Source organism: Bombyx mori, chromosome 8, assembly GCF_030269925.1.
Source record: "Bombyx mori chromosome 8, ASM3026992v2".
NCBI classification, from domain to species: Eukaryota; Metazoa; Arthropoda; class Insecta; order Lepidoptera; family Bombycidae; genus Bombyx; species Bombyx mori.
Window position 1 is genome coordinate 13647074 of NC_085114.1, and position 25988 is coordinate 13673061.

Genomic DNA, 25988 nt, shown 5'->3' on the forward strand with positions numbered 1-25988 from the left:
ACCACTCTCCCGTTCTTTTTTTTTATTACCTTTGTAGGCAGACGAGCGTACGGCCCACCTGATGGTAAGTGGTTACCGTCGCCCATGGACTTCAGCAATGCCAGGAGCAGAGCCAAGCCGCTGCTTACTGCAAAATCCCAAGCATGAGCAAATTTCATTTTAATAACAACGACATTTGCACCTGATGCTTAGTATAGAATTTATATTATAATAATTGCATCGACAGCGAGACTTAGCATCACCGGTCGTAGCCACAACAAGGATATAAAAACAGAAACTTCATTGGTATATCGGCTGTCCAATTTCAAAACCTAGTATCTGACAAATTTAAAAAAAAGTGTGTTTTTGCATTTTTCGACCTTGTAGACCATTCTCCACATATTAGGATAGCAAAAACCCCCAAAAATTTGTAAAAAACGAAGTTACACAAAGTCGGAAACCTAGTATCTACAGTAAAGGTTTTCAAAATGCAAAAATTACAAGATTAGAACATAGTATATAACATCAACCATTTTAAAAACCTAATAAGTGCTTGTAGTTACTTGGATTTAAAATGGTTCATGCAGATACTAAGGCAATGAAATGGTTGAAATAAACGTCAAAACTCCCGCGAAACTTTAGTAAGTGAGAAAATCGTTGCACGTTGTTCGTGTTTTTGTCTATAAAATGAGTAAAAATCAGTTTTATAGGTCGAAATTGATCTTGAATGCTTTAAAAGAACAACATGGTGAAATGTAAGTACGCTTCAGTGTGTTTTATTATTGTCAAGGTTTTTTGTTTTCCAAAATTGCAACCTACTACGACACATAAAGTAAATGAAGGTGCAAATATTCCAGAGGATGTTAAAACTGCATACGGGGATCACAAAGCTAGAGCAAGTAAAGCAATACAAAAGTATCAAGAAGATGCCTCCCTAGAAAATACTTCCTCTGTGAGATACTATTCGATGGATTTACAAAAAGTTATGTTGTTACCCGACATGCCTAAAGTCAAAGAATCGTTTTTCTTGAGTAGAATGATAACTTTCAACTTGACATTTGCACCAATCAGAAAGAAAACGAATGTTAATAATATTTGTATTCTATGGCATGAAGCCTGTTCTGGACGAGATTCTCATGACATTGTTAATGCAATTGCAGCAATGATCGAAAAAGAAAGAGATTTTAATCATTTGATATTGTGGTGTGATAATTGCAGAGCTCAAAATAAAAATTGGATCCTCTTTACATCACTTGTTACTATAATAATCTCTGGGTTTTTCAATTTAAAAAGTTGGACTTTGTAATACCTACCTAACTAAAGATCACACAAGCATGTCGCTGATGGAGTTCATGGCAATATGGAGAGGCAGATTAAAAACAAAAGATGCTGTGTACGATTTTGAAGACTATAAGAATGTAATTTTGGGTTGCAAATCGCATATTGAAGTTATCGAATTCGAAAAATCGTATGAGTGGGTAAAAAAGAAACGCATACCGCGACGCAATGATGACCTTGTTCCCATTAATAATTTTTTGCTTAGTTCTTTGGTTGAAATAATATTTGTAAATGGGTGCCGTAATATGTTTTGAATGATTTTTAATCTCCGTATTCCGAGTTGAATTCTCTTATTAAAAACACAATCTCTTGATCATGCCAACCTTAAAAAATATTCCAAGAGGCATTAACGAAAGTAAAAAGGAAGGCATAGTAACAACTTTATTTAGCTTAAAGAAGTTTTGGAGAAGAAGTCTTGGCAAAGTGTACCGATTAATAATAATCCAGTTAATTTAGTTTCTAGTGGACAAATATTAATAACCGAATAATTTATTTTTATTTGACTGTTTTCAAATATTTTGAGTGATTATTTTTTGATTTTTTACTGTGAACAAATAGTGTTTGGTTTCCGATTATGTGTTTTTTTTTTCTTTTTCATTAAAACTGCTTATTTCTGCCCATATTTATGTTGTTTTATTCTGTTTTTTCTTACTATGTTTAAAAAATTGCATTTAGTTCCTACTCAGTAAATTCAGACCTAAATGAAAACAAAGCAAGTGATCTTACTAAGTCTATTAATTTGCGTTTATCCCCACTCATTATATTTTAGAATTAGATGAAAACAAAGCAAGTGATCTTACTAGGTTTTGAAATTGTCACACTCAAAAAGTTTGATCTAAGAAAACAATCTTTTTATTAGTAACTGCTCCTCTACGCACATCTTTTGTGATAGACGCATGAAATCTACTTTTTTATAAAGCCTGTTATGCACCTCAAATTTTGCAATCACTCTCAAGAAGGTACGACTAATATTATTGAAACGGCACGCTGTCAAAGATATGAAATTGTTTTTCGGCTCTCCTGTAAAATTTAGTTTTATGCAGATACTGGGTTTTGATATTTCACAGCCGATATACATACATAATTTCTGAAAATTCGAATAAATAAATGTTAACTTATTCGCGGGTAGAAAGAAGAGTTTTTTTTTAATTACCCTTATTTAATTTATGTTTAATGTCTATAATCGCTGGGCTCTGAAACTACGATACTTTAAGACAAATATTTTTTTTTTATGGAAACTAGAAACATCTTGGAGTAGATGCCCCTAAACTTATATGTTGTTAAAGTTAAGATATTTAATTATTGTACAACTAAACACAGAAAATAAAAAAAATATAAATCATACAAGTCTTTATTTGTTATAGACAAATTGATTAAGTTTTATCAATTTGTGGTTTCTGAAAATTTACAAAATCCTTCATTAACAATAAAATATAGGATGGGTAATATGTTACTGACATCTACAGGAGCAATAAGAAATTAATCGAAGCGAAGCCATCTAGTGGCCGACGCCCGTAAACATTTTTGTTGAGTTGCTTATCAATAACTAATTTATGTGTATTAACTATATTTAATCGTATAGAATCCCGATTCATTTGCAACATTTTTTATTTCATTATTTATTTCATTTTATTTTATTATAGCATTTCTTGCAATTGCACTGAAATTTAAAATAAAAAACCTGTTAAAATAGTGACAATAAATTAAGTAAAAAGATGATTGCGCTTCGTTTTAAAAAAAATATGAAAACATTACGTTAAATCTGTCAATATCGTAGCATCATAATTTTTAAGATTTCAATTCAATTATGAACTCATCGAAATCGGTAAAGCGGTTTTAAAATAAACAAACGGACAAACAAACAAAAATAGGGGGATGCCTAAACGATTTCTATATCAAACTAGCTGACCCGGCAGACTTTGTAGTGCCTCAATCGATAAATAAAAGACCTAAACTTTTGTATAAAATAAACTTAAAACAAACAAAAGGAATCCGTCCGACGGGGGACACATCGAAGGTAAAACAAAATGGTTATTTTTATTTAATTCCGAGGATTTTCATATTTATCTTTTAAACCTTCTCTGGACTTCCACAAATAATTCAAGACCAAAATTAGCCAAATCGGTCTAGTCGTTCTCGAGTTTTAGCGAGACTAACGAACAGCAATTCAGTTTTATATACTTAAATAATAATAAAGATCTTAAGTTATACGTTAATTATTGATACTTCAGCTTATTCAGTCAATCTCATTAACAAGATTATAATATTATGTGGTTTGCTAGTAATGAAATATCTTGTCGTGTTTGTATCTTGGCGAGGAGCGTGTCTGCGGGTGTGTTGGAGCTAGGGAGAGCGGCGTGCGGGACCCCGGCCGGCGCCCCTCCAGCCAATGAGTCGTCATTTCACCTTTACCCTGGACCATCAAAACATGAATGAAATATGAAATCAAGCATGTTTCACTAAGTATTCAGGCAGCTATTTCGACGAGCGAATTAACCCATAGACACAGCCCACTGAGTTTCTCGCCGGATCTTCTCAGTGGGTCGCGATTCCGATCCTGTGGTAGATTCTGCAAAACACTGCTCTTACTAGGGTTAGTGTTAGCAACGTTATCAGGTTTGAGCCCCGTGAGCTCACCTACTAGCTAAGGTTACGCTGAAATAGCCTAAAAAAAGGCAGCTATGTGACATTAAGGATCTAGGGCTCGAAATGTCGCTTTGTTTTCCTACCTGTTCTAGTACCCTCGAGGGGTTATTCTAGATTCGTCGAATTAGTAGGCGAGCTCACGGGGCTCAAACTTGATGACGTTGCTAACACGAGCCCCAGCAAGAGCCGTGCTTCGCAGAATCTATCACCGGATCGGAAACGCGACCCACTGAGAAGATCCGGCGAGAAACTCAGTGGGCTGTCTGTGGATTAATTTACTCGTCGAGCCATTCGTCGCAAGCGACGGGTTCGACTGAAACGATGACCGGTGCTTGGGGTACCTAAAAGTACTGTTAGTAGATCGGGAGGATCCAAAATAGCTATTTCTATTAAATGTATGTTTAATATTCATGTAATAGGCATGTATATTATTATAGTTATACTATCAAAATACGAATGACAAAAGAAATAATCAATTTAAAATTTGATTAATTTTATCGGATCGATACATTACCAATTTACTCGTAATTGTTCAGCTGGAGATGACTTCTACGGTAAGTTACAATTTTGAATTAATGACTATTAATATTTGTTTCAAATACGTCTGTCTCCAATCAAATTAGTAATATGTTCCGGTTTGAACCAATATAATGACCATTTCATGTCTTTCTTAGACTAAGTCTCAAACAAAGACTACATCTACTACTAATGACTCTTGCTAATTGAAAAAACATTAGAATCTTCAATCAAAAATCATTTTTCACATTGTAATTTTTCTTTTTTATGGTTACGCATTGCTTACCTTCACATCTACAACTCCTCTCGGGGTCGTGATGAAGAGACCGGTTTTATCTATTTCCCTTTTGACGTCTTCAGAAATTTGAATCTTCATGGCTAGAAAATAAAATAAAAGACATACGTACATATTACATGTATATTTTACTGGTTGTAGGACGTCTTGTGCGTCCGCACGGGTAGGGAACACCACTCTGCCTATCTCTGCCGTGAAGCTGACGAGCTCACTACCCACCTGGTGTTAAATGGTTACCGAAGCTCATAGATATCTACAACGTAAAAGCCCCCACCCACTTTGAGATATGAGTTCTAAGGTCTCTGTATAGTTACAACGGCTGCACCATGGCTTCTAACCGAAACGCATTACTGCTTTACAGCAGAAATATGCAGGGTGGTGGTACCTACCCATGCGGACTCACGAGACGTCCTATCACCAGTAAATACATCCTGAAAGGTGTTATCTTTCCCCAGCACGAATGTGATGTGCAAACTGTCCGTTGGCTACTAACATAGAGCGTTGTGCAGTAATATCTAAAAATAGTAAATAATACTGGTCACGTGCAACTGGTGAACCTTCGAGAAAGTAATCTAAATGACTACGGTAGCATTCTAGATACAGATCTTCCCTTAGATCATCAGTCGTAACAAATGCTACATATAAGGCTAAGGTCCTAAGCTTACCATAATCAGCATGGAGATAATGAGTTTTGAATTTAATCTTACCTTGCTTCGTAGGCAAAAATTATGTTTACTAATCCATATGTTATCTATGGGTCAAACTAAGGATAGTACGGTTTGCATAAAAAAATATTATGGTTTAAATAAATTGCAATATTTAAGCACGAATATAAAGATTTTTGGACTCTTGCTCTGACGGCCTCATATTTAAATCTTTCCGGTCGTTGTCTAAAAGTAATGTGGCAAGATTTATCGGCGGCATAATTGGTAGAGATTCATACATTTTGCTGGAAAATATGGACAATATGTTCCATGTATATGTTGAGCAAATTTTTGCAACGGTTATAATGCAATAGTTGTGGGATTGTTTCGATATGTTATGTAATCAAAATTCTTCTTCGAATTTATAAGGAAAACGTTTTGAAATCTGAATATATTACGATATAATTGTTTATATATTATAAATAACAAAACAACAAATTTGAGAAGCAAAGGATAAAGTTATTATAAAATTAATTTTGTCAGTATCGGCTAAATATCTTTTAATGTTCGACAAATTGTTGTTGATTCTGATTCTGATTATTATTCTGATACTCGTAGTTTTATTTCCACTTAACAATGGAATTATATATCAGATTATAAACTAGTTACGTATTTCTTCTTTTTTCTTTGTTATGTGGCCCCTTCTTGGGTAAAAGACTCCTTCATCCTTATCTATTTTATTTTTTTATTGCTTAGTTGGGTGGACGAGCTCACGGCCCACCTGATGTAAGTCGTTAGAGGAGCCCATAAACATCTACAAACGTAAATGCCGCCACCCACCTTGATATATCAGTTCTATGGTCTCAGTATAGTTACAACGGCTGCCCCGCCCTCCAAACCGACACGCATTACTGCTTCACGGCAGAAATAGGCGGGGTGGTGGTGCCTACCCGTGCGGACTCACAAGAGGTCCTACCACCAGACAAAACCAGATTACCATTCCCTGTCCTTGGCCAAATGCAACCAATTTTTTCTAGCAATCTTTATTATATCATCGACCCATCTTTTCTTCGGTCTCTGATTTGATTCTGATATAGGACGCCAATAACTTCCTAGCTTTCGCAAGTTCTCGCTCACCTAGTTCATGATGAATGGATCCTAATGAAGTTTTTTCGTATCAGAAGAAGATAGTGGGCAACCCAGAACTCCTTTACTGCTAATAATTTGTCCATAGCAATATCCTCATTAATTTTACAACTCATGTTTTTTAAATCTTAACCACCTGGTTCCTATCTAAGTTCTTGTTTCGTGAGCTGCTTGTTGTACCAAAATAGATTATTTTTTCATTTAATATTGTGGTTCAAGATGCCATCGACATTGCCTAGCGGCTCCAATTGCCGCTGTCTCTGCATAATCATTTTTGAGTTTACTTACTCATGTTGATTAAAAAAACCTTTTAGCCCTAAACAGTTATTTTCTGGTAAAGTTCTCTGCGCTCATCGCTATCAACGTCCTATTGACTTCACCAAATCACTATGTATTCTGTTTCAAGAACACAACCGTTATCCCAAATGACTCCCAAACTATGTTTGTGCTTCAAATGGGTAGTGGTGTTTTGATGCCAACTAAGCCGACGGTATCAAACACATTTTTTATTTATTGCTTAGTTGGGTGGACGAGCTCACAGCCCACCTGATGTTAAGTGGTTACCGGAGCCCATAAACATCTACAACGTAAATGCGCCACCCACCTTAAGATATCAGTTCTAAGGTCTCTGTATAGTTACAACTGCTGCCGGGCCCTTCAAACCGACACGCATTACTATTTCACGGCAGAAATAGGCAGGGCGGTGGTACCTACCTGTGCGGACTCACAAGAGGTCCTACCACCAGTAATAACTTTCAGTAACACTTTCAGCAGATTAAAACAAACTTACGTTCTCCGGTGCTTTCCATGCGACTGGCCGTGTTAATGGTGTCTCCGAATAGACAGTACCGAGGCATCTTACTGCCCACAATCCCAGCCACACAGGGACCGGTGTGAATACCGCTTCTCATGCATAAAGTCTGTAAAAAATTTCATATTATTGAAGTGAAACTTGTTTAGGCGCGTTGAGAGTAAAATTTAACTCGTGACAGATTCGTTACGGCTAGAGAGAAAAGATACAATTTAGGAAGAGCAAGAGTGAGAAAATAGACAGCGTCTCGTGAACCACTCGACCGTGGAGAGAGGGGAAAGACAAAGCGAGCTAGATCATTTCTCGCATACACAGCATTCCTTATTATAAGAGAAATTTGATTTATGGATGAAAAAATTAAGAAAACCACAATACTACAAATCGCAAAAGAAGTTCCACTTCTTTCACGTGCACCAAGTTGCACGCGCACCATTTTTTTCACTAATTAACATTGGATATAAGGAAAATAATTACTCATACGCTATTATTAGATTATTACGCCTATCGTCGTGGTTTTAGTGCGTGAATGATACGTAAAAGCGAACGTTTGGAAAATTGAACATATCAGATTGAAAGAACTAAAGATAAAATTGCAACTGAAATCATAATGCTGTTACGACAAAAAGTTACATATATCGAATGTTTTTTTTTAACATACATATTCTAGAACTTACTTGCGTCCACTCTTAAATGAAATATGATCAAAAGTAATTCGATTATACGGGAAGCTTAGTCAAATGAATTTGTGATCTTAACAAAAAGCGCTAAATCAGCTTAATCTCGAAGAATCGCCGCACTCGTCAAGGTGCTCATGCAAGAAGCCAAACATGATAGCAAACACAACATGTATTACCTAAGCAAGGTACCTGATCGGGCCGATGCGGTAGACGACACATTGATGTCGCTTCCAGCAGCTCCAGCGCCATACTGGCTATCTCGGACGCGTGCTTATTACCTACACAAAACATAGACTAAATAATAATAATGGCCCAAAAAGCCTCTCAAAACATCTCGAGAGGGTTGGTCTCAACAAAACAAACACAAGCTAGATGTGCCGATGAGTAGGTTACATAAGATATGAAATTCATTCGGGTGTTCGTCTGTGCGCCTGTACAACAAAATCCTACAAGATGTTCAGAACCTACATATATACATAGGTTTAAGAAAACTATTAAAGAACATCTGTGCAATAAAGCTTACTATATAAAGTCAATGATTATCTATAAGATTGCACAAAGTGGGAATGAGTTGCTCGCTCCGGGCATTTCGATATTGCTAATTAATAATTGTTAATACCTCTTGTAAAAATGAATATTTAAAAAATAATAATCTAATGTTTAAAAAAAAAGACATGCCCGCTGAGTTTTTTTCCAGTTATTTTCAGGACGGAGGCTATTTTTTGTGAATTGGCGGTAGTTCTTTTTGACGTTCAACAAGTACTTCGTATGTACTTTCGAAATTCCTCACAATCGCAGAAACCACATGGGGATAATTAGCTTCATAGATCAGGCCTAACATGCCCGTTCTCTTCTTCAGAGATGGTTCAAGAAAAATCCTCAGCTGTACGGCTACGTCCCTGGCTTTGCGGATGTCCATAAGTGATTGCGATGTTTCATTCCCAAATCTGATATTCTGGTCTATCATCCAATGCACAAAAAAACGAAAAACAAGCAAAACAATGAGTAGATCACAAGATTCGAATTCGGGTGAAGAGTTTAAGATGAAAACGGGAAAATCATAGGGAAAACTGAAGGCTTGTGTCTTCTATATATATATTATGAAAAAATAACAGAACAGACCCTGGTCAGGTCAGTTCGTTTGACCATAACTAGAGAGTCTATCTACAGAAATTCCCATTTAGGGTGTCGCTCGTTGAACTCGGCCAGTCTTAGCGCTGACTTCATCTATACCTACCATTCCTAACCGGTATCCCGGACGCCACCATGTAAGAGTCACCAATGGTCTCAATCTTGTATACGTCGTAACATTCAATCCTTTCGTCGAACAACTTGTAAACGGAGTTCAAGAAACTGATCACCTGAATAAATATATAAAAATAATTTGAATGAAAGTGCACATTATCATCAAAAATTAACCTGTTTTGCAAAACGATGTTTCCAAAACCTACCCACAACTATTGGCCTAACAATGTGCCACCGGGTCAACCTAAGGCCTATTTAAATCACTCTTCCGCAATCATGAATCCAATCTAGGAATACACACAAATTAGTGATGATGAGCAGTCTTTAGAATACAAATAAATATTCAATTATCTTCTTAGGCAGACGTACATGTGGCCCATCTTGGTAAACAGTTGCTCATAAGCTTCAGCAATGCCCGAAACTCTGCTTACTGCTAGAACTCTAGAAATCACGTTTGAAAAAGAATATGTCATTGTATTCCGGATGTACTGTGGAGGAGAATCCGTTTCAAAGTCAGATGATACTTAGCGAAGAGATCCTTAGAAATGGATTAAACGCAGTATCTCCAGGCGTTTTGAATGAAATTTGCCCCAGTGGCAGTTGCAATTAATGGATGACTTCGAATGTAAATATTTTAATATTTAAGGGCCTAAAGATCAGTGAACAAAAAAAAGCCTTTACTCACTTGATAAGGTGTAGACACAGCTGCAATGGCTGTAAAGCCCACTATGTCGCTGAAATATACGGTCACAGAGGCGAAAAACTCTGCGGGTACCTGAAACCAATCACTGCATAGAGTCACACGTCTCGAAGCCTAACTCAGCGATGGACATCTAATACAAGTTTTAAAACAATACATTCCATTTTCTAGGGATCTTAATGATATTTACTGGTAGTAGGGTGCCTTGCGAGTCTGCACGGGTAGGTACCACAACCCAGTCTACTTCTGTCCTGAAGCAGTAATTTTGTTTGAACGGTGGTGCTGACGTTTCACTATATAGTGTAATATAGAACTCATGACCCTAGGTAAAAGGCGGCATTTATTTTATTAATATCTGTGGTCTGGTAGCCAATTATCACCAGGTGGGCCATGAACCCGTACACCCATTTAAACACAAAAAAAAAGAGAAAATATGACCACAGATTATGAAATTTACTATATTACATATTTATATATCTTCAGATGGTATTAAGATTATTTATTTAATTATTATGTAGATGTGTTGTTTAATATCATTTGGAATTCTAATTCTATACAATTTCTTATTATCATTGGATATTTAAGTGAATGAACCCACGGCTTACCATTCATTGGTTACCAAAGCATATAGGCATCACAGTACAGAGGTGTGTTAGAGTTTTATGAGACTCCTTATTTGCTTGTATAACAACGATACTATACTTCAAATAATAAAAATAATAAAAAATGGCAGGAGAGAAGCAGCCGCCCCCCATGTAGATGAGGAAGAAGAGAAGAGAGAAGATCTTCGCCTCTACCTTCACTATCAAGAACGTCCCACCCAACGCGCTCAATCCTGCAAAACTCCAACCTGCAGTGCATCACCCCTGCCTCGATAGGCAGGGAGTCACAAGCCCGGGCAGAGGGGGATCCCCGAGGCCCCCCGTCCCGTGCCCCCGTAAGGGGACGTGATGACCCCAAAGCGACACCGGAAAGCGTGTCTGTCTTGAGGCAGACATGGGCGGGAAGGTCGTAACTATTTATTTATTTGGGAAACAAACAGTACAATACAAACATACAATATTTTAAAAAAATATAGCTAAAACAATAACCAAATATGTTTCCACAATCAAAATCACATATAAGTAGACAGTGAACAAGAAGAGAAATTTAGAAATTTAAATTACAAAAAAACAAAAAAAACAAAAGCAACACAATACGCACATATCATTTTATACATTAACTTACACTATAAAACTACAATACTTATCGGGCCAAATCACCCTATAAACACTCCAAAACAGCTTTTCTATATGCTACAAGTGACAAGCAAAAGAGCAGCATTAGAGAACTTAGCATCATACAACCTACAAGATCTACTAGAGCAAGAGCCCGCGACAGCCAGACCTTCGTTATTTTATAAAAGCTGAAAGTTTCTCTGTGTATGTCTCCAACACAGGTAAGAACGACCCGCGATTATAGAGTTCCGATTGTGGTTACTTGGGCAGGTAACAGGCAGTAAAGGTATATAAAATAGTACCTTAAATTCGTTAAAGTATAAAGGTTTTTTTTTTATATTTACTCCAGAATATCTTTAGAAATCACGATATCCGTTGCCGGACACTTTCCAGTTGTTACCCCCTGCCAGACACCCTTAAACTATAATAAATTTTAATTATACTTTTGTTATACTATAAAAGCTAAATTTTATATATGTTAATTAGGGACTTATAAAAATATGTTACCCCAATAGCCGGACAGTTTTAATGGTTCTTACATCTTGCCAGACACATTGAGAGCCCGCTGTAGGTGCGAGCGCGAGGTAGCAACTGTTCAAGCGGGTGTGAGCGAGATAGAGTGCTTAGTCTATTGTGATCTTTTACTGCACATCAGCTGTCGTTTATAGGATTTATCCGTTCTAAGCAGTGATATCGAGGCGCCACTCGGCATGGGAAGCTCTGTCATTCTGGCGAGCGACCTAAATTGTAAGCACATCAGGTGGAACTCACACACCACAACCCCTAATGGCAGGCGGCTCGACGCGTTAGTCGATGATCTCGCCTTCGATATCATCGCTCCGCTAACCCCGACTCACTACCCGCTAAATATCGCGCATCACCCGGATATACTCGACATAGCGTTATTAAAAAACGTAACTCTGCGCTTACACTCGATCGAAGTAGTTTTAGAGTTAGATTCAGACCACCGCCCCGTCATTATGAAGCTCGGTCGCGCTCCCGATTCCGTTCCCGTCACGAGGACTGTGGTGGATTGGCACACGCTGGGCATTAGCCTGGCTGAATCTGATCCACCATCGCTCCCGTTTAGCCCGGACTCTACCCCGTCTCCTCAGGATACCGCTGAAGCCATAGACATCGTAACGTCACACATCACCTCGACATTAGATAGGTCATCAAAGCAAGTTGTGGCGGAGGACTTCCTTCACCGCTTCAAATTGCCCGACGATATTAGAGAACTCCTTAGAGCTAAGAACGCTTCGATCCGTGCCTACGATAGGTATTCTACAGTGGAAAATCGTACTCGAATGCGTGCCCTACAACGCGACGTAAAGTCTCGCATCGCCGAAGTCCGAGATGCCAGATGGTCTGATTTCTTAGAAGGACTCGCGCCCTCTCAAAGGTCTTACTACCGCTTAGCTCGTACTCTCAAATCGGATACGGTAGTAGCTATGCCCCCCCTCGTAGGCCCCTCAGGCCGACTCGACTGAATAAGGCGATATTGATATCGCCTTATTCATCAGTTCAATATCGACGACAATGAGGAAAATTATAAGAACGATTAAATATTTTTCTTTGACATGTAATATTTTGTTTGTACTTTATAATATTAAAATAACCTTTTTTATTTTCTATAATATTGCTATGAACGTAATAAAATAATTTTTTTATTGGATATCTTAAAAGATCACAATAGACTAAGCACTCTATCTCGCTCACACCCGCTTGAACAGTTGCTACCTCGCGCTCGCACCTACAGCGGGCTCTCAATGTGTCTGGCAAGATGTAAGAACCATTAAAACTGTCCGGCTCTTGGGGTAACATATTTTTATAAGTCCCTAAGTAACATATATAAAATTTAGCTTTTATAGTATAACGAAAGTATAATTAAAATTTATTAAAGTTTAAGGGTGTCTGGCAGGGGGTAACAACTGGAAAAAGTGTCCGGCAACGGATATCATGATTTCTAAAGATATTCTGGACTAAATATTAAAAAAAAAACCTTTATACTTTAACGAATTTAAGGTACTATTTTATATACCTTTACTGCCTGTTACCTGCCAAAGTAACCACAATCGGAACTCTATAATCGCGGGTCGTTCTTACCTGTGTTGGAGACATACACAGAGAAACTTTCAGCTTTTATAAAATAACGAAGGTCTGGCTGTCGCGGGCTCTTGGGCTATACGGACAAAAGAGTTAGAAGCATATTTCGTTCGAGCCGTGGACATGTGGAAGGTCTGTTTAGAACGCGCGGAAATACGACTACATTTAAATGAAATTTTGGAAAGAAGATAGCTAGAATCAATCTCGTTATTTATTTATTTATTTATAACTTCTTATACTAGAAAGTATAAAGGCGGACTTAATGCCATAGGCATTCTCTAACAGTCTACCTTAAGGGAGTGCAGAGATAAAGATTAGATATTTATTATTTTATATAAAAACATTTCATCCCTCAGTAGCCTGCGATCGACTAGAGAGACAAATTCTGTCGGTTCTGGAGAGTTAAAGCGACGACAATGGTATAAAAGATGCTTAAAAAACTTTTTTTGGACTTTTTCTAGTCGCTGAATATAAATATTATATTGGGGATTCCATGTGACGGAGCCATATTCCAATATAGACCGTACAAAACTGTTGTACAACAGAATCAAAGTAGATGGTCTTTTAAAGTCTTTACCAACTCTAAGTATGAAGCCTAACATTCGAAAAGCCTTATTTACTATTTCATTAACATGAACATCAAAAATCAAACTGGAATCCAAATAAATACCCAAATCACGAACAACTGTGGTGCTATCTAAGCAGACTTCCAATAACTCCGACTACCAGTAATGAATCATACAGAATTTGTGCAAAATTCATCGTTAACAACGATTAGATTTGATGTTTATCGTTCTGTTTCATAGAATCGTTTAGATGAAGGTCGATCTCTGAATGGCGGATGTGAGAATATGTAGGACCTTATCATCACGATTCTCCACTTACGAATAATAAAGTTTAATATAGGTACGTAAAGAAAACGACTTTTATGTAGCTCTTAAGCCTTTGTTAATGACCGTTACAGAGCTATCGACTGTGAGACTGTTTTCCATCAATACCATCACTACACTTTTACCCCACTTCATCTTTTGACGAACAATAAAGAATTGCTCTCATCGCCTATGCAACTAGAAAACTGAAATTCTCGGCAATGTATAAAAAAATGTGAGTTGCATGAAGAGTCTTATTGTATAAGGAGTCCTTGTGGACGGTTATGGACTCGCTGATCTCATCCAGGAGTACTAAGTTCTTGGTTTTTGCAATAACTTACAACAACTTAATTTACTGGCAGTAGGACCTCTTGTGAGTCCGCACGGGTAGGTAATACCACCCTGCCTATTTCTGCCGTGAAGCAGTAATGCGTTTCGGTTTGAAGGGTGGGGCAGCCGTTGTAAATATACAGAGACCTTAGAACTCATATTATCTCAAGGTGGGTGGCGGCATTTACGTTGTAGATGTTTATGGGCTCCGGTAACCACTTAACATCAGGTGGGCTGTGAGCTCGTAAACCCATCTAAGCAATAAAAAAAAACAAAGCTCTTAGAAGTGGCAATGTACCGCGGTAAAAGTTAATAAAAAAATAACATATATCCATCAAATGCATCATCGATGTAGTTAAGACGACCCTGAAAAGATTTAAGATGTAAAGGAAAAAACACAGTACCTGTTGTGTTTGTTTCAATTGTTTAGCGACGCTCGGTGGAAGCATTTGATACAATAGTGAGTCGCTAAGTTCCTTTTCGTGCTCCAGTTCTCTTGCTTTCTCTGATAAATTTCTCGCATATACCTGAAAAAAATTGAAGTGTCTTATGTATTTTTAGCGCTCAAAAATTCAGTGTTCCAGCATAGAGAGGGGTGTGGTAGCTGAAATTTCAACCCTTTATCTAAAACTAGCTTAGAGCAAAATATTTTAGTGCACAGCTTAACCTAGAGATTGTTTTAAAAACAAACAAATCTCGATTTATGTTTCTCAAAGATCCTGTTTCTCCCTTAGCAAAATAAAATATAAAATTCCAAATAACATTACTAAAATTCTTATCCGAAAAATCTCGAGACTAGAATTCAATACTTTTTTGTAAGAGAATCAATACAGCCTGAGGATTGGCGATTGACCTTTAAAATCAAAATCACTTCATTATCAATAATTCTTTTTTTTAAACCAGTTTTTTGGAATAAGCTAATATTAATCTGGAGGTTATATAGTAATTTTTAAAAATCGATTCTCCTTCTTCTTCCAGTGCCTCTTCAATTCTGAAGGTTGGCCGTTATCTTCCTGTATTCATCTCTATCAGCAGCCAGCCGGAACAGCTGTTAGACGGAGGCAATACCGGCGAGTATCTTGCGCTTTTTTATAGAAAGCAACATTTTCCGGGACATACGAACGCGCTGAAAAATCGATAGAATCTACGAAATTCGTGAATACCTGTATAGTGTTGACAGCGTTTCTGACCAATGCAATTATAATGGGTGAAACAACGCAGACCAGTACGAGTATACCAGCGCAAATCGCTTCGCTTTGCCTTGCGTCTTTCAAACTCTCCGTTGCACCTTCCCTAAAAATAAAAAAATTAATTCATTAAAATACTTGAGAGCAAATTTTGATGTTATCTGTACTTTTTATTTTTATTGCTTAGATGGGTGGACGAACTCTTTTTTTTCTTTTTTTTCTACCTAAGCTGATAGCCTTGAGATGCTATATCAGCGTCGCCTTAACTAGTAGATGAGCTCACGGGCCTCAAACCTGATGACGTTGCTAGCACGAACCCTAGCAAAAGCCGTGCTTCGTAGAATCTATCACCGGACCGGAAACGCGACGCGACTGAGAAAAACCAGTGAGAAACTGGACGAACTCACAGCCCACCTGTTGTTAAATAGTTACTGGAGCTCATAGACACCTACAACGTAAATGCGCCACCCACTTTGAGATATAAGTTCTAAGGTCTCAGTGTCAGTTACAACGGCTGCCCCACCCTTCAAACCGAAACGCGTTACTGCTTCACGGCTGAAATAGGCAGGGTGTCGGTACCTATCCGTGCGGACTCACAAGAGGTCTCACCAGCAGTAAAACTTACACTAACGTTACAAGATTATTTGATTTCCGAAATATTTGATGACGAATCGATACTCCTACAATATCGAAGTTTCTTATAGCATCATGGATTACTTTGATCAACACGGCAATAACTATGCAATATCTCTAATTAGTTAACGCTTGACATGAGGAATGTTAGACTCTCAATCATAAATAACTTGAATTCCAGAAATCTTACAACAATTAAATAAAACTATTTCAACAATGAAAACTTTTAATACTAATGAACCGTTCAATTAGGATTTTGAAGTACAACTTTCTTCTGTTCTTTTGGATATAGTTAACTAGCGACCCGCCCTCGCTTCGCTTCGGAAACATTAAAACACACATGAAACAAAAAAAAAATCAAAAAAAAATTAAAAAAAGTAGCCTATGTTCATCAGGGACAATGTCGGCTTCTAATGGAAAAAGAATTTTTCAAATCGGTCCAGTAGTTTCGGAGCCTATTCGAAACAAACAAACAAACAAACAAATCTTTCCTTTTTATAATATTAGTATAGAGTATAGACAAACCTGATATATTCTCGGAGTTGTTTCTGTACAGCCCTCAGCTTATCCAGAAATGTAGCCGTCTGATCGAAGTACTCTATAGCTTCAGCGACACTCCCTTCTTGATGCTTGTTATCAACTATTTGCTGATTCCTATAATAATATTGAATGTGAAAAGTTGAAGCATCTTGCAAAACTATTTTGATATCTCGCTTTTATAAGGTTCAAAATGTTATGTTTTTATGATAATAATTATAGGTCACTTTATTCAGCTAGTTATTTAACGGTTACTCCGTTTACTTTTCTGTCGTAATGTTATATATTCTTATTATGAATGGTAATAAATAGAATGCACATAATGCAGCGAAAAAATCCAGCAATCTATTTTTCTTTTCAGTTTTTATTTCTAGTTGGTCTTTATGTTTTTTTTTTTTGTTAGATGGGTGGACGAGCTCACAGTCCACCTGGTGTTAGGTGGTTACTGGTGCCTATAGACATCTACAACGTAAATACGCCACCCAGCTTGAGATACAAGTTCTAAGGTCTCAAGTATAGTTACAACGTCTGCTCCATTCTTCAAACCGAAACGCAATTACTGCTTCACGGCAGAAATAGACAGGGTGGTGTTACCTATCCGCGTGGACTTACAAGAGTTCCTACCACCATTAATTGAAACATACAGCAAAATAGTCTTACTTATAAAATGAACAAAAATTTAATTATTTATAAACATGTTTTTATTCGAATAGTTTAAATTTATTTTTCATTTTTCTTCATTGGTTCATACCTTAATTAATAAATTAATTTCAGACTTATTAGTATTTGGAACTTCGCTTTGAATTACATACTCTCTTTGCCTTGTTGCTTTCGACAAGTAACTATATTCACTGATCATTTTAATTTTAACTTTTATTGGTACATCTTTGTAGTATAAATACTTTTATTTCCTCATCGATAGTACTTCATTCCAAACTTACTTTTTCTCTAAATCTTGGTATTCCGGGCTGTCTTCTTTAATGTCTTTATGAAGCGGTATCAAAGAAGGCACCAAGTTCAGAGTATTGTCGAGTAGATCTCTACCTAACGTCATATGAGCCACGTATCTGTAATAAGTGAGGAAATTAGAACAACTTCATAATAGTGTTACGCGCTGGGGTTCGGGATAAAGATAATTTCACCAAAGTACAACTAAAAACTGTATTCAACACTTAAAACACTCAACAAACACTGAAAAACTCTCAATTCGCTTCTTCCGCTTCGCTTCAGGTGCTCCGTTCGCTGTTTCGCTTCGAGTAGTTCCGATTACTCACTGACTGCGTGCCGTCTCTGCAACGCTTTTATAGTCGAGACAAAATCCTTAGAATCGTTGAGAATATTCCACAAAAGCCGAGTACTGTGTTTCCGCTATCTGACAATAGATGGCGTTGTACCTCTCGTGCGTTCTAGATGCTACTGTATCCATTGATATTCGTTCGACTATTCGGCGATAGATGGCGTTACTCTTACCGGCGTAACAATAGTAGAAACGAACGTATTTTGCCTGTGGCAGTCATCATGTCTATTTTCGAATCAAGGTAAGACAACTCGGCTCCTACACACAATACTACTTTTCTATCACCCTTTCAGAGCATCATTGATCCAAAATCATCCTACTAACATCTACCGTATGACCAAAAGAACCTTAGTCCTAGAGCATACTGTTCATTTTACGTACCCAACTTTGCTCTTAATCGCTGTGACGACCCTATATTGTCTATTTCTATTCCTATCCCTGTGTATGATGATGCATTCTGATTTTAAGCATAAAGCAGTAAAATACAAGCAAATGTAATTGATTTAGCACCATAAGGTATTTCTGTAAGACGTTTATCAAGGGATACTTCAGTCATTACACAATAGACATTAATTCGCTAGATATGTATAAACTCATATATATTTGGGGATTCCTGCGAACTTTACAGAGCCACAGAACTTTATTAGATAATTCGAAAATAGCCGATTAGAGGAGGGTAGTTTCCAGCGAATTCTTATGGTTTTAGTGACGTCATTTATTCAGTTGTTCAGTGGACCCTTTAGATTGCTCGTCCAAGTACAGTCTACTTTCCAGTACTAAGTTACAAAGACTCGATTCCCAAATTACCTTTCGTATGCTTTCGCTTGCAGATACCCTCTTGCGAAATAGTTGATGCCCAAAACCGAAGCAATACCCTTACACTCGATGCTGCGCAGAAGATTCTTGAATCCGACCAGGTACCTTAAGGAAACAAAGTAACATATAGTATAATAGTACATACAGATTTTGGTGCAATTGGTGGTACATACAGTACCTAACGCCCCTGACTGTTACGCGGGGGTCGTGAGTTTGATTTAAGCAGTGGGTAAACATTCGTGTAATGAATAGGTTTGTTTGCTCTTTATCTGGGTCTTTATTATATAAATATATTTAAACGTGTATAAGTATGTATGTCAATCTCTGGTATCTATAAAACTGGGAATCCTAATTTGGGACTAGATAAAAATTGGAAAAAGAAAAGAAAAAGAAAGGCCAGGCTGGCTGTTTCTTTCCAGAGATAAACTCTACGTCCGTGTTTTGTGACGAACTTAATGTAAATTTATTACTCCGGACTCTACTATTCATCTATATAAATATATAGACGCAGCTAATCATATGATCGAACTTATACATCACTTCTCTAGCGAATAAAACCAGAAATAGATGAGACAATAATTTGATAAGCACCTCCCGATACCAGTAATGTGAGATATAATGTGTAATATGAAATAAGAACCAGAGATAAGTAATTAAGGATTTATTTACGAAATTAAGTGTTAATACAGCTACTATGCACGGATGATTTGGGAGTAGTATTAGTAGTCGTCGTGGCCCAAGTATAAGACGTCCGGTGCATTCGTATCTAGCAATGCAACAATGCGTTTCGGTTTGTAGGGTGGGGCAGCTGTTGTAACTATACTGAGACCTTAGAACTTATATCTGAAGGTGGGTGGCGCATTTACGTTGTAGATGTCTATGGGTTCCAGTAACTACTTAATATCAGGTGGGCTGTGAGCTCGTCCACCCATCTAAGCAATAAAAAAAAGACTATTAAGCTTCTATAATCACAGATTTCGTTAACACTACACTTTAGACTTAATCTATTCTCAATTTATAAGAAAAGTTTGACAATAAACAAATAGTATGCATGCGTGTATGTGTGTCAAATACATAGTAGTGTGTATTGTTTTTATGTACTGATTTAATGCATTTTTTATGCATAATTTAATAAAATATTAACATTCTGCACTCCTTCTCTATATTCTCTATAAGTGTGAGAAATTTTATACTCCTCCGTCCATCATTTTCACTGGTGGTAGGACCTCTTATGAGTCCGCACGGGTAGGTACCACCACGCCGCCTATTTCCGCCGTGAAGCAGTAATGCGTTTCGGTTCGAAGGGTGGGATAGCCGTTGTAACTGTACTGAGACCTTAGAACTTATATCTCAAGGTGGGTGGCGCATTTACGTTGTAGATGTCTATGGGCTCCAGTAACCACTTAACATCAGGTGGGCTGTGAGCTCGTCCATCCATCTATGCAATAAAAAAAAAGAACAACACAATTTTCGTAAAAAGGCGTACAAAGTTTTTGCTTCACGTATTAAGATACGTACACAATACGTGTTTACGAACGACTTCTATGATGACAGCGTGTGCGAGTGAAAAAATCGATCCCAAAAATATACAAAATTGTCCAATTACTAATGCTAGAGTGTATTACCATCTTATCTATGTATTTCAGTTGCTAAATAGTCATGGGTTTCGGTTCCAAAACTGATATAGATCTTTTGCCATGCAAGGAGAATTTTCTCTTCATGTTTCAAGGTATGTATATGGTGGAATTCATTTTGTGTCGTCTATTGGCGCCGGTAATAGTTGTTGTATGTAGAAGAAAGAGCTTAAACTCTTTCTTAACACAAAGTACCCTCTACAACTTCACAAAACATTTTCATCATCATCATTATCGTCAACAGCCCATGGTCGTCCACTACTGGATATAGGCCTCTCTCAATCCACACCACTGAGCCCGGTCTACGGCTCTCCTCATCCACTTTTTGCCGGACACCGTTCGAAGGTCATCGCACCACTTAGCCAGGGGGCGTCCCACGTTACGTCTTCCGCTGCGCGGTCTCCACTCGAGAACCTGTCTGTTCCAGCGATCGTCAGTCCTATCAATCGGATAACCGATCGCGACGGGCCAATGCAAAGCTGCCGTCGCCTGAAACTTGTCTTGTCGGATGCCCCGGATTTACTTTCGGTGCTTTTAGACCTCTCAAGCACCGGTCACCGTCCTCGTCGAACCAGTCGATTACGACGAAGAGTTCGACGACCGAACTAACCCATAGACACAGCCCACTGGGTTTTTTGATCTTCTCAGTGGATCCCGATTCCGATCCGGTGGTAAATTCGGCGAAACACTGCTCTTGCTAGGGCTAGTGTTAGCAAATTCTCTCAGGATAAGCCCGTGAGCTCACCTACCCGTCCGGGCTTAGCTGAAATAGCATCAAGGCTACCAGCGAATAGGTAGAAAAAAAATCCAACAAATGAATAAATATTTTATTTTTACATTATTCATAATGAATCACAAGTTTCAGATAAGCTTTCCAACTCTGAATGTTATCAATTCTGGATAATCCATGACTGGTCATTAAAATAAATAAATTTTAAAGCATTTTTCACATGTCCATACGATATTATACGGAGTGTTTTGGATGTACCGTACGATTTCGAGGAGCCGAAGGACGCGTGTATATGTGTGTGTCTGTCTGTGGGTGTGTGAGCCCGTGACTCATTTTAATAAAGGCACGGAACACTGACTCACTTGTGTGTACTAAAGCTCAACCATATGAGCTTTTACATTTTCAAATATTGAATAATATATAGGAAAACAGCAGTTCTATTAGTTTCGATTGGTGAATGTCAAGTTTGAATAAAAGGATAAAATCGAATTAGACTCCGATTTATTGATTTAGGTACACACAATATTCGTTGATGTTCTTTTGTTTTTTTTTTCCTACCTATGCTGATAACCCTGAGAGGCTATTTCAGCTTCGCCCTAACGTTTGTAGGTGAGCTCGCGGGGCTCAAACCGGAGAGTTGCTAACACTGACCCTAGCAAGAGCAGTGCTTCGCAGAATCTACCACCGGATCGGAAACGCGACCCACTAAGAAGAGTTGATGTTCATCATAATACTTTATTTTTAAACTGTATATTTGTATTTTATACAGGTGCAATTATACAGGTGACACAAAATGGTATTTTGAATATTGAAACATTAGAAGAAGAAACATTAGAAATATTAAAACATTTTTAAGGAACTTTAAAAAGTACTGGTTTTTTTTCATTAAGTACCTGTTGAATTGATTCAAATTAACCAATGTTAAGTTTTGAGTAAAAAAATAAATGGTCTTACCCCCACAAATACATAAGCAGAAATGCAACAATTATCTTCTGACCAAAAAAAAATTTAATGGTAACTACACGTGCAAGCTTCATCACTGATTACTTAGTGAGACAAAGAGAGTATAATAATACCTGGTTTGATTTAGAACACTCATATATCCTCCGTGCTTGAAGAATCTACCCTTAACTCTCTCTACCTCTCTATATCTGTCTCTATAACATTAAAAGCCGTTAAAAATTAAGCCTATTGACGTAAAAAATATACTATGAAGTAAAAATAAATTACTTTGCCACAAAAAAAGATTAAGCACGATCGTAAAATGTTTATAGTTTTCTAGCGTGTCTACCCGCGAATACTAAAAATGTATTATCTAGTCAAGAACACTGTAAATAGAGTAAAAGCGACTAGAATTTTACACGTAAAAAAGTTAATTGATTATAACAAAGTCGCCAAAGATTTATTTTAAGTTTCATCATCGTGGGTCCTCATGCGCCTTTACTGAAAGGTATGAAACGGGTCTCGGGACGAATCTTTTTTTTAAGGATTGAATGGATACTGGTAGCCCGGAGGCCTTTCCGAGGTGTGGGATTTGCTAACAGCTGCCCGAGCGCCTCCGAAGGATTCCAACTCAAGAGCAGCTGCTGCGCGAATGAATCTACTACCGGATCGGAATCGCGACCCGCTGAGAAGATCCGGCGAGAAACTCAGCGAGCTGATGCATGGGTTAGGTTGCACGTCGATCTCTTTGTCGAGTTCGATGAGTACGGTCACCAGGATCCCTAACCCTGCTCCTAGTGTTAGAGCTGAAGGCGTCTAATGAAAATGTTATTGGATGTGATGGATCCGTAAAGACGTGTCTAGAGGGTCGACAGCGACTGGCCCCTGCGTGATCAGGATTTGGGGTGAACCTCTATGCTTGAGCATATACTCCCTGCTGTATGGGGGAGGTATGAAATTTCTGACAGATCTGAGGGCAGTAGAAACACCGACACAATATATTGCTCAAAATACAGGACAGCATTACACACAATGGTACACTGATCTAATATAATTAACTACCCTACTACGTACTACTATCTGACAGACTAACTTTTAAGTCGAGGGAGCCTGTAACCAGTCTTGGTTAATTTAAAAGTCCTCATGTCTTTTTATGGGCTAGCGAGGTCAAGCTCATGCTATTAATCGATTTCCGGAGCCCATAGATACGAACAACGTGAATACTGCTACCCACCTTGAGACATTAGTTCTAAGTCTCATAGTACACCTGTTGTTAGATTAGGGGGCTTATACACATCATAACGTGAACGATCTAGTAACATTGGTATCTTAAAAACACATTATATGACCTGTTGAATTGGTAATAAGATCGCGAGTTTGCGCCGTTGGTAAATCACTACATCGTCATATGCAGAATAGAACAGCATACCACTAGTTCTGGCCAATCTTTTGACTGGTGGTAGGACGTCTTGTGAGTCCGCACAGGTAGGTACCACCCTGCTTATTTCTGCAGTAATGCGTTTCGGTATGAAAAGTGGGGCAACCGTTGCACTGTAAAAACTAAGACCTTTAAACTCATATATCAAGGTAGGTGGCGGCATTTACCTTGTAGATGTCTATGGGCTCCGGTGACCACTTAACATCAGGTGGGTCGTGACCTCGTCCACCCATCTAAGCAATAAAAAAGGAAAAGACCATCACTGATCTTATAACCATCATCTAAGTTCCTCTCTAAATAAATAGACGAGAATGTAGAAGATATTTATCAGACATGACTTTGCTAATAGATCACGTAACTATCGGATCAATTAAAAAAAAATCATGTTAAGGTCCTAAAGTTCTTGCTGCATTGATTAAAAAGTCAGATTTAATGAAATTGTTTACTGAAAATCTAGGTTAATAGATAGCTCAGCATCGATGCAACGTGACGTCAAATGATAATTACCGCGGCAACTGGAGCGTATATGACTCCCGCAAACCTGACAACTCATTAAGCGAACCGAAGTGAACACAGATTTATACAATGGAAAAATTTAATTGATATATTTAATGAATCGAATTCAAAATGAAATTGGTTGATATTCAAATTCAATTTTTTTAAAGTCGATCACTTTTTTTAATCCAATTATTTTTTGAATTGTATTATTAACTAGCCGACCCGGCAGACTTCGTAATGCTTCAATCGATAAATAAAAGACCTAAACTTTTGTATAAAATAAACTTAAAACAAACAAAGGGAATCCGTCCGACGGGGGACACATCAAAGGAAAAACAAAATTGTTATTTTTATTTAATTCCGAGCATTTTCATATTTATCTACCTTTTAAACCTTCTTTCGACTTTCAAGAATAATTCAAGACCTAAATTAGCCAAATCGGTCCAGCCGTTCTCGAGTATTAGCGAGACTAACGAACAGCAATTCATTTTTATATTTATAGATAGATAATATTCTTTATGACTCTTCCTACGGTTCAATTCTTTCTTTGTGAGTATCGTTAATAGATACCAACAAGAATAAGACTCAATTGGGAATGATACAAAACCATTATGCCTTTTGCCTATGTAGATACCGATGTATTACATGAACGATAATCATTCTGCAACCACTCTCTCCTCCTCAGTCTCCTGTCACTACTGCTGCGGTAACTCATTCTGCTTGCAATATGCATTCCTCCTCTTTTTCAAGGACGGAAGGATTACTGGTGGCTCAAAGGCCTTTTCAGTTTCATCAGAGTTGACAAGAGCTACCCGAACTCTTAGAGCTTCTCGAGGTGGGTGGCGCATTTTACGTTGCAGATTTCTATGGGTTCCAGTAACCACTTAACACCAGGTGGGCTGTGAGCTCGTCCACACACCTAAGCAATAAAAAAAAAAAAAAAAACTCCGAAAGAGTAAAAAGCTCGAGCGTAGCTGTTTCGCAAAATAATCTACTACCGGATCGGTAACGACGAGAAACGACGAGAAACCCCGTGAGCTGATGTTAAGGGCTATGTTTCGTGTCCAGCTCTTTGACAACTTCGACGGGTATGGTTACCAGGGTCAATATGCCTGCTCCTAATGCTAGAGCTTTAGGCACTTAATAACATAATAGATATTAGTAGATTAGAATAGCAATATTTTTACTGGTGGTAGGCCCTCTTGAGAGTCCGCGCGGGTGGGTACCACCACCCTGCCTATTTCTGCCGTGAGGCAGTAATGCGTTTCGGTTTGAAGGGTGGGGCAGCCGTTGTAACTTTACTTGAGACCTTAGAACTTATATCTCAAGGTGGGTGGCGCATTTACTTTATAGATGTCTATGGGCTCCAGTAACCACTGACCACCAGGTGGGCTATGAGCTCGTCCATCCATCTACGCAATAACAAAAAAAACCAGAAGGACTTGTTGTTCAGTCCAAAGTACTGTTATCTCGTCCTAATCTCTCCTGCTAATGGTTTTAATGGGTTTTAAAGGTGGGACGGCCGCATGGTAGGTACCATTGTGCTACCTATAGATGCACAACATACATATTAATGCATAGATCAAATCAAAACTTATTTGATTGGGCATTATTGGACTCAATCATAATCTATACTACAAAATGTACCCTAAAACTGCATATAGCATAAATTAGGCATAATATCTTCGAAAATAAAAAAAAAACATTAATCCACCAAATTATTGTATAAACGCTGTCAGCGCCGATCTCCGACTCAC

At 37.8% G+C, this 25988-nt stretch overlaps 1 protein-coding gene across 1 annotated transcript in view; it reads right to left on the reverse strand.

The window, feature by feature from the left end:
• Positions 1 to 1877: 1877 nt before the first annotated feature.
• Positions 1878 to 25988, reverse strand: part of LOC101742005 (guanylate cyclase 32E) — a 50826-nt gene continuing 26715 nt past the window's right edge. The window contains exons 3-13 of the mRNA XM_021346270.3: positions 18981 to 19094; positions 17818 to 17943; positions 16865 to 16993; positions 15683 to 15812; positions 14924 to 15046; positions 9983 to 10072; positions 9290 to 9413; positions 8242 to 8330; positions 7355 to 7484; positions 4766 to 4857; positions 1878 to 3730 (exon numbers count right to left, since the gene is read on the reverse strand). Of these exons, the coding sequence (XP_021201945.2) occupies positions 3596 to 3730; positions 4766 to 4857; positions 7355 to 7484; positions 8242 to 8330; positions 9290 to 9413; positions 9983 to 10072; positions 14924 to 15046; positions 15683 to 15812; positions 16865 to 16993; positions 17818 to 17943; positions 18981 to 19094 (1282 nt within the window). The 3' untranslated portion in view covers positions 1878 to 3595. The remainder of the gene's footprint in view (positions 3731 to 4765; positions 4858 to 7354; positions 7485 to 8241; positions 8331 to 9289; positions 9414 to 9982; positions 10073 to 14923; positions 15047 to 15682; positions 15813 to 16864; positions 16994 to 17817; positions 17944 to 18980; positions 19095 to 25988) is intronic.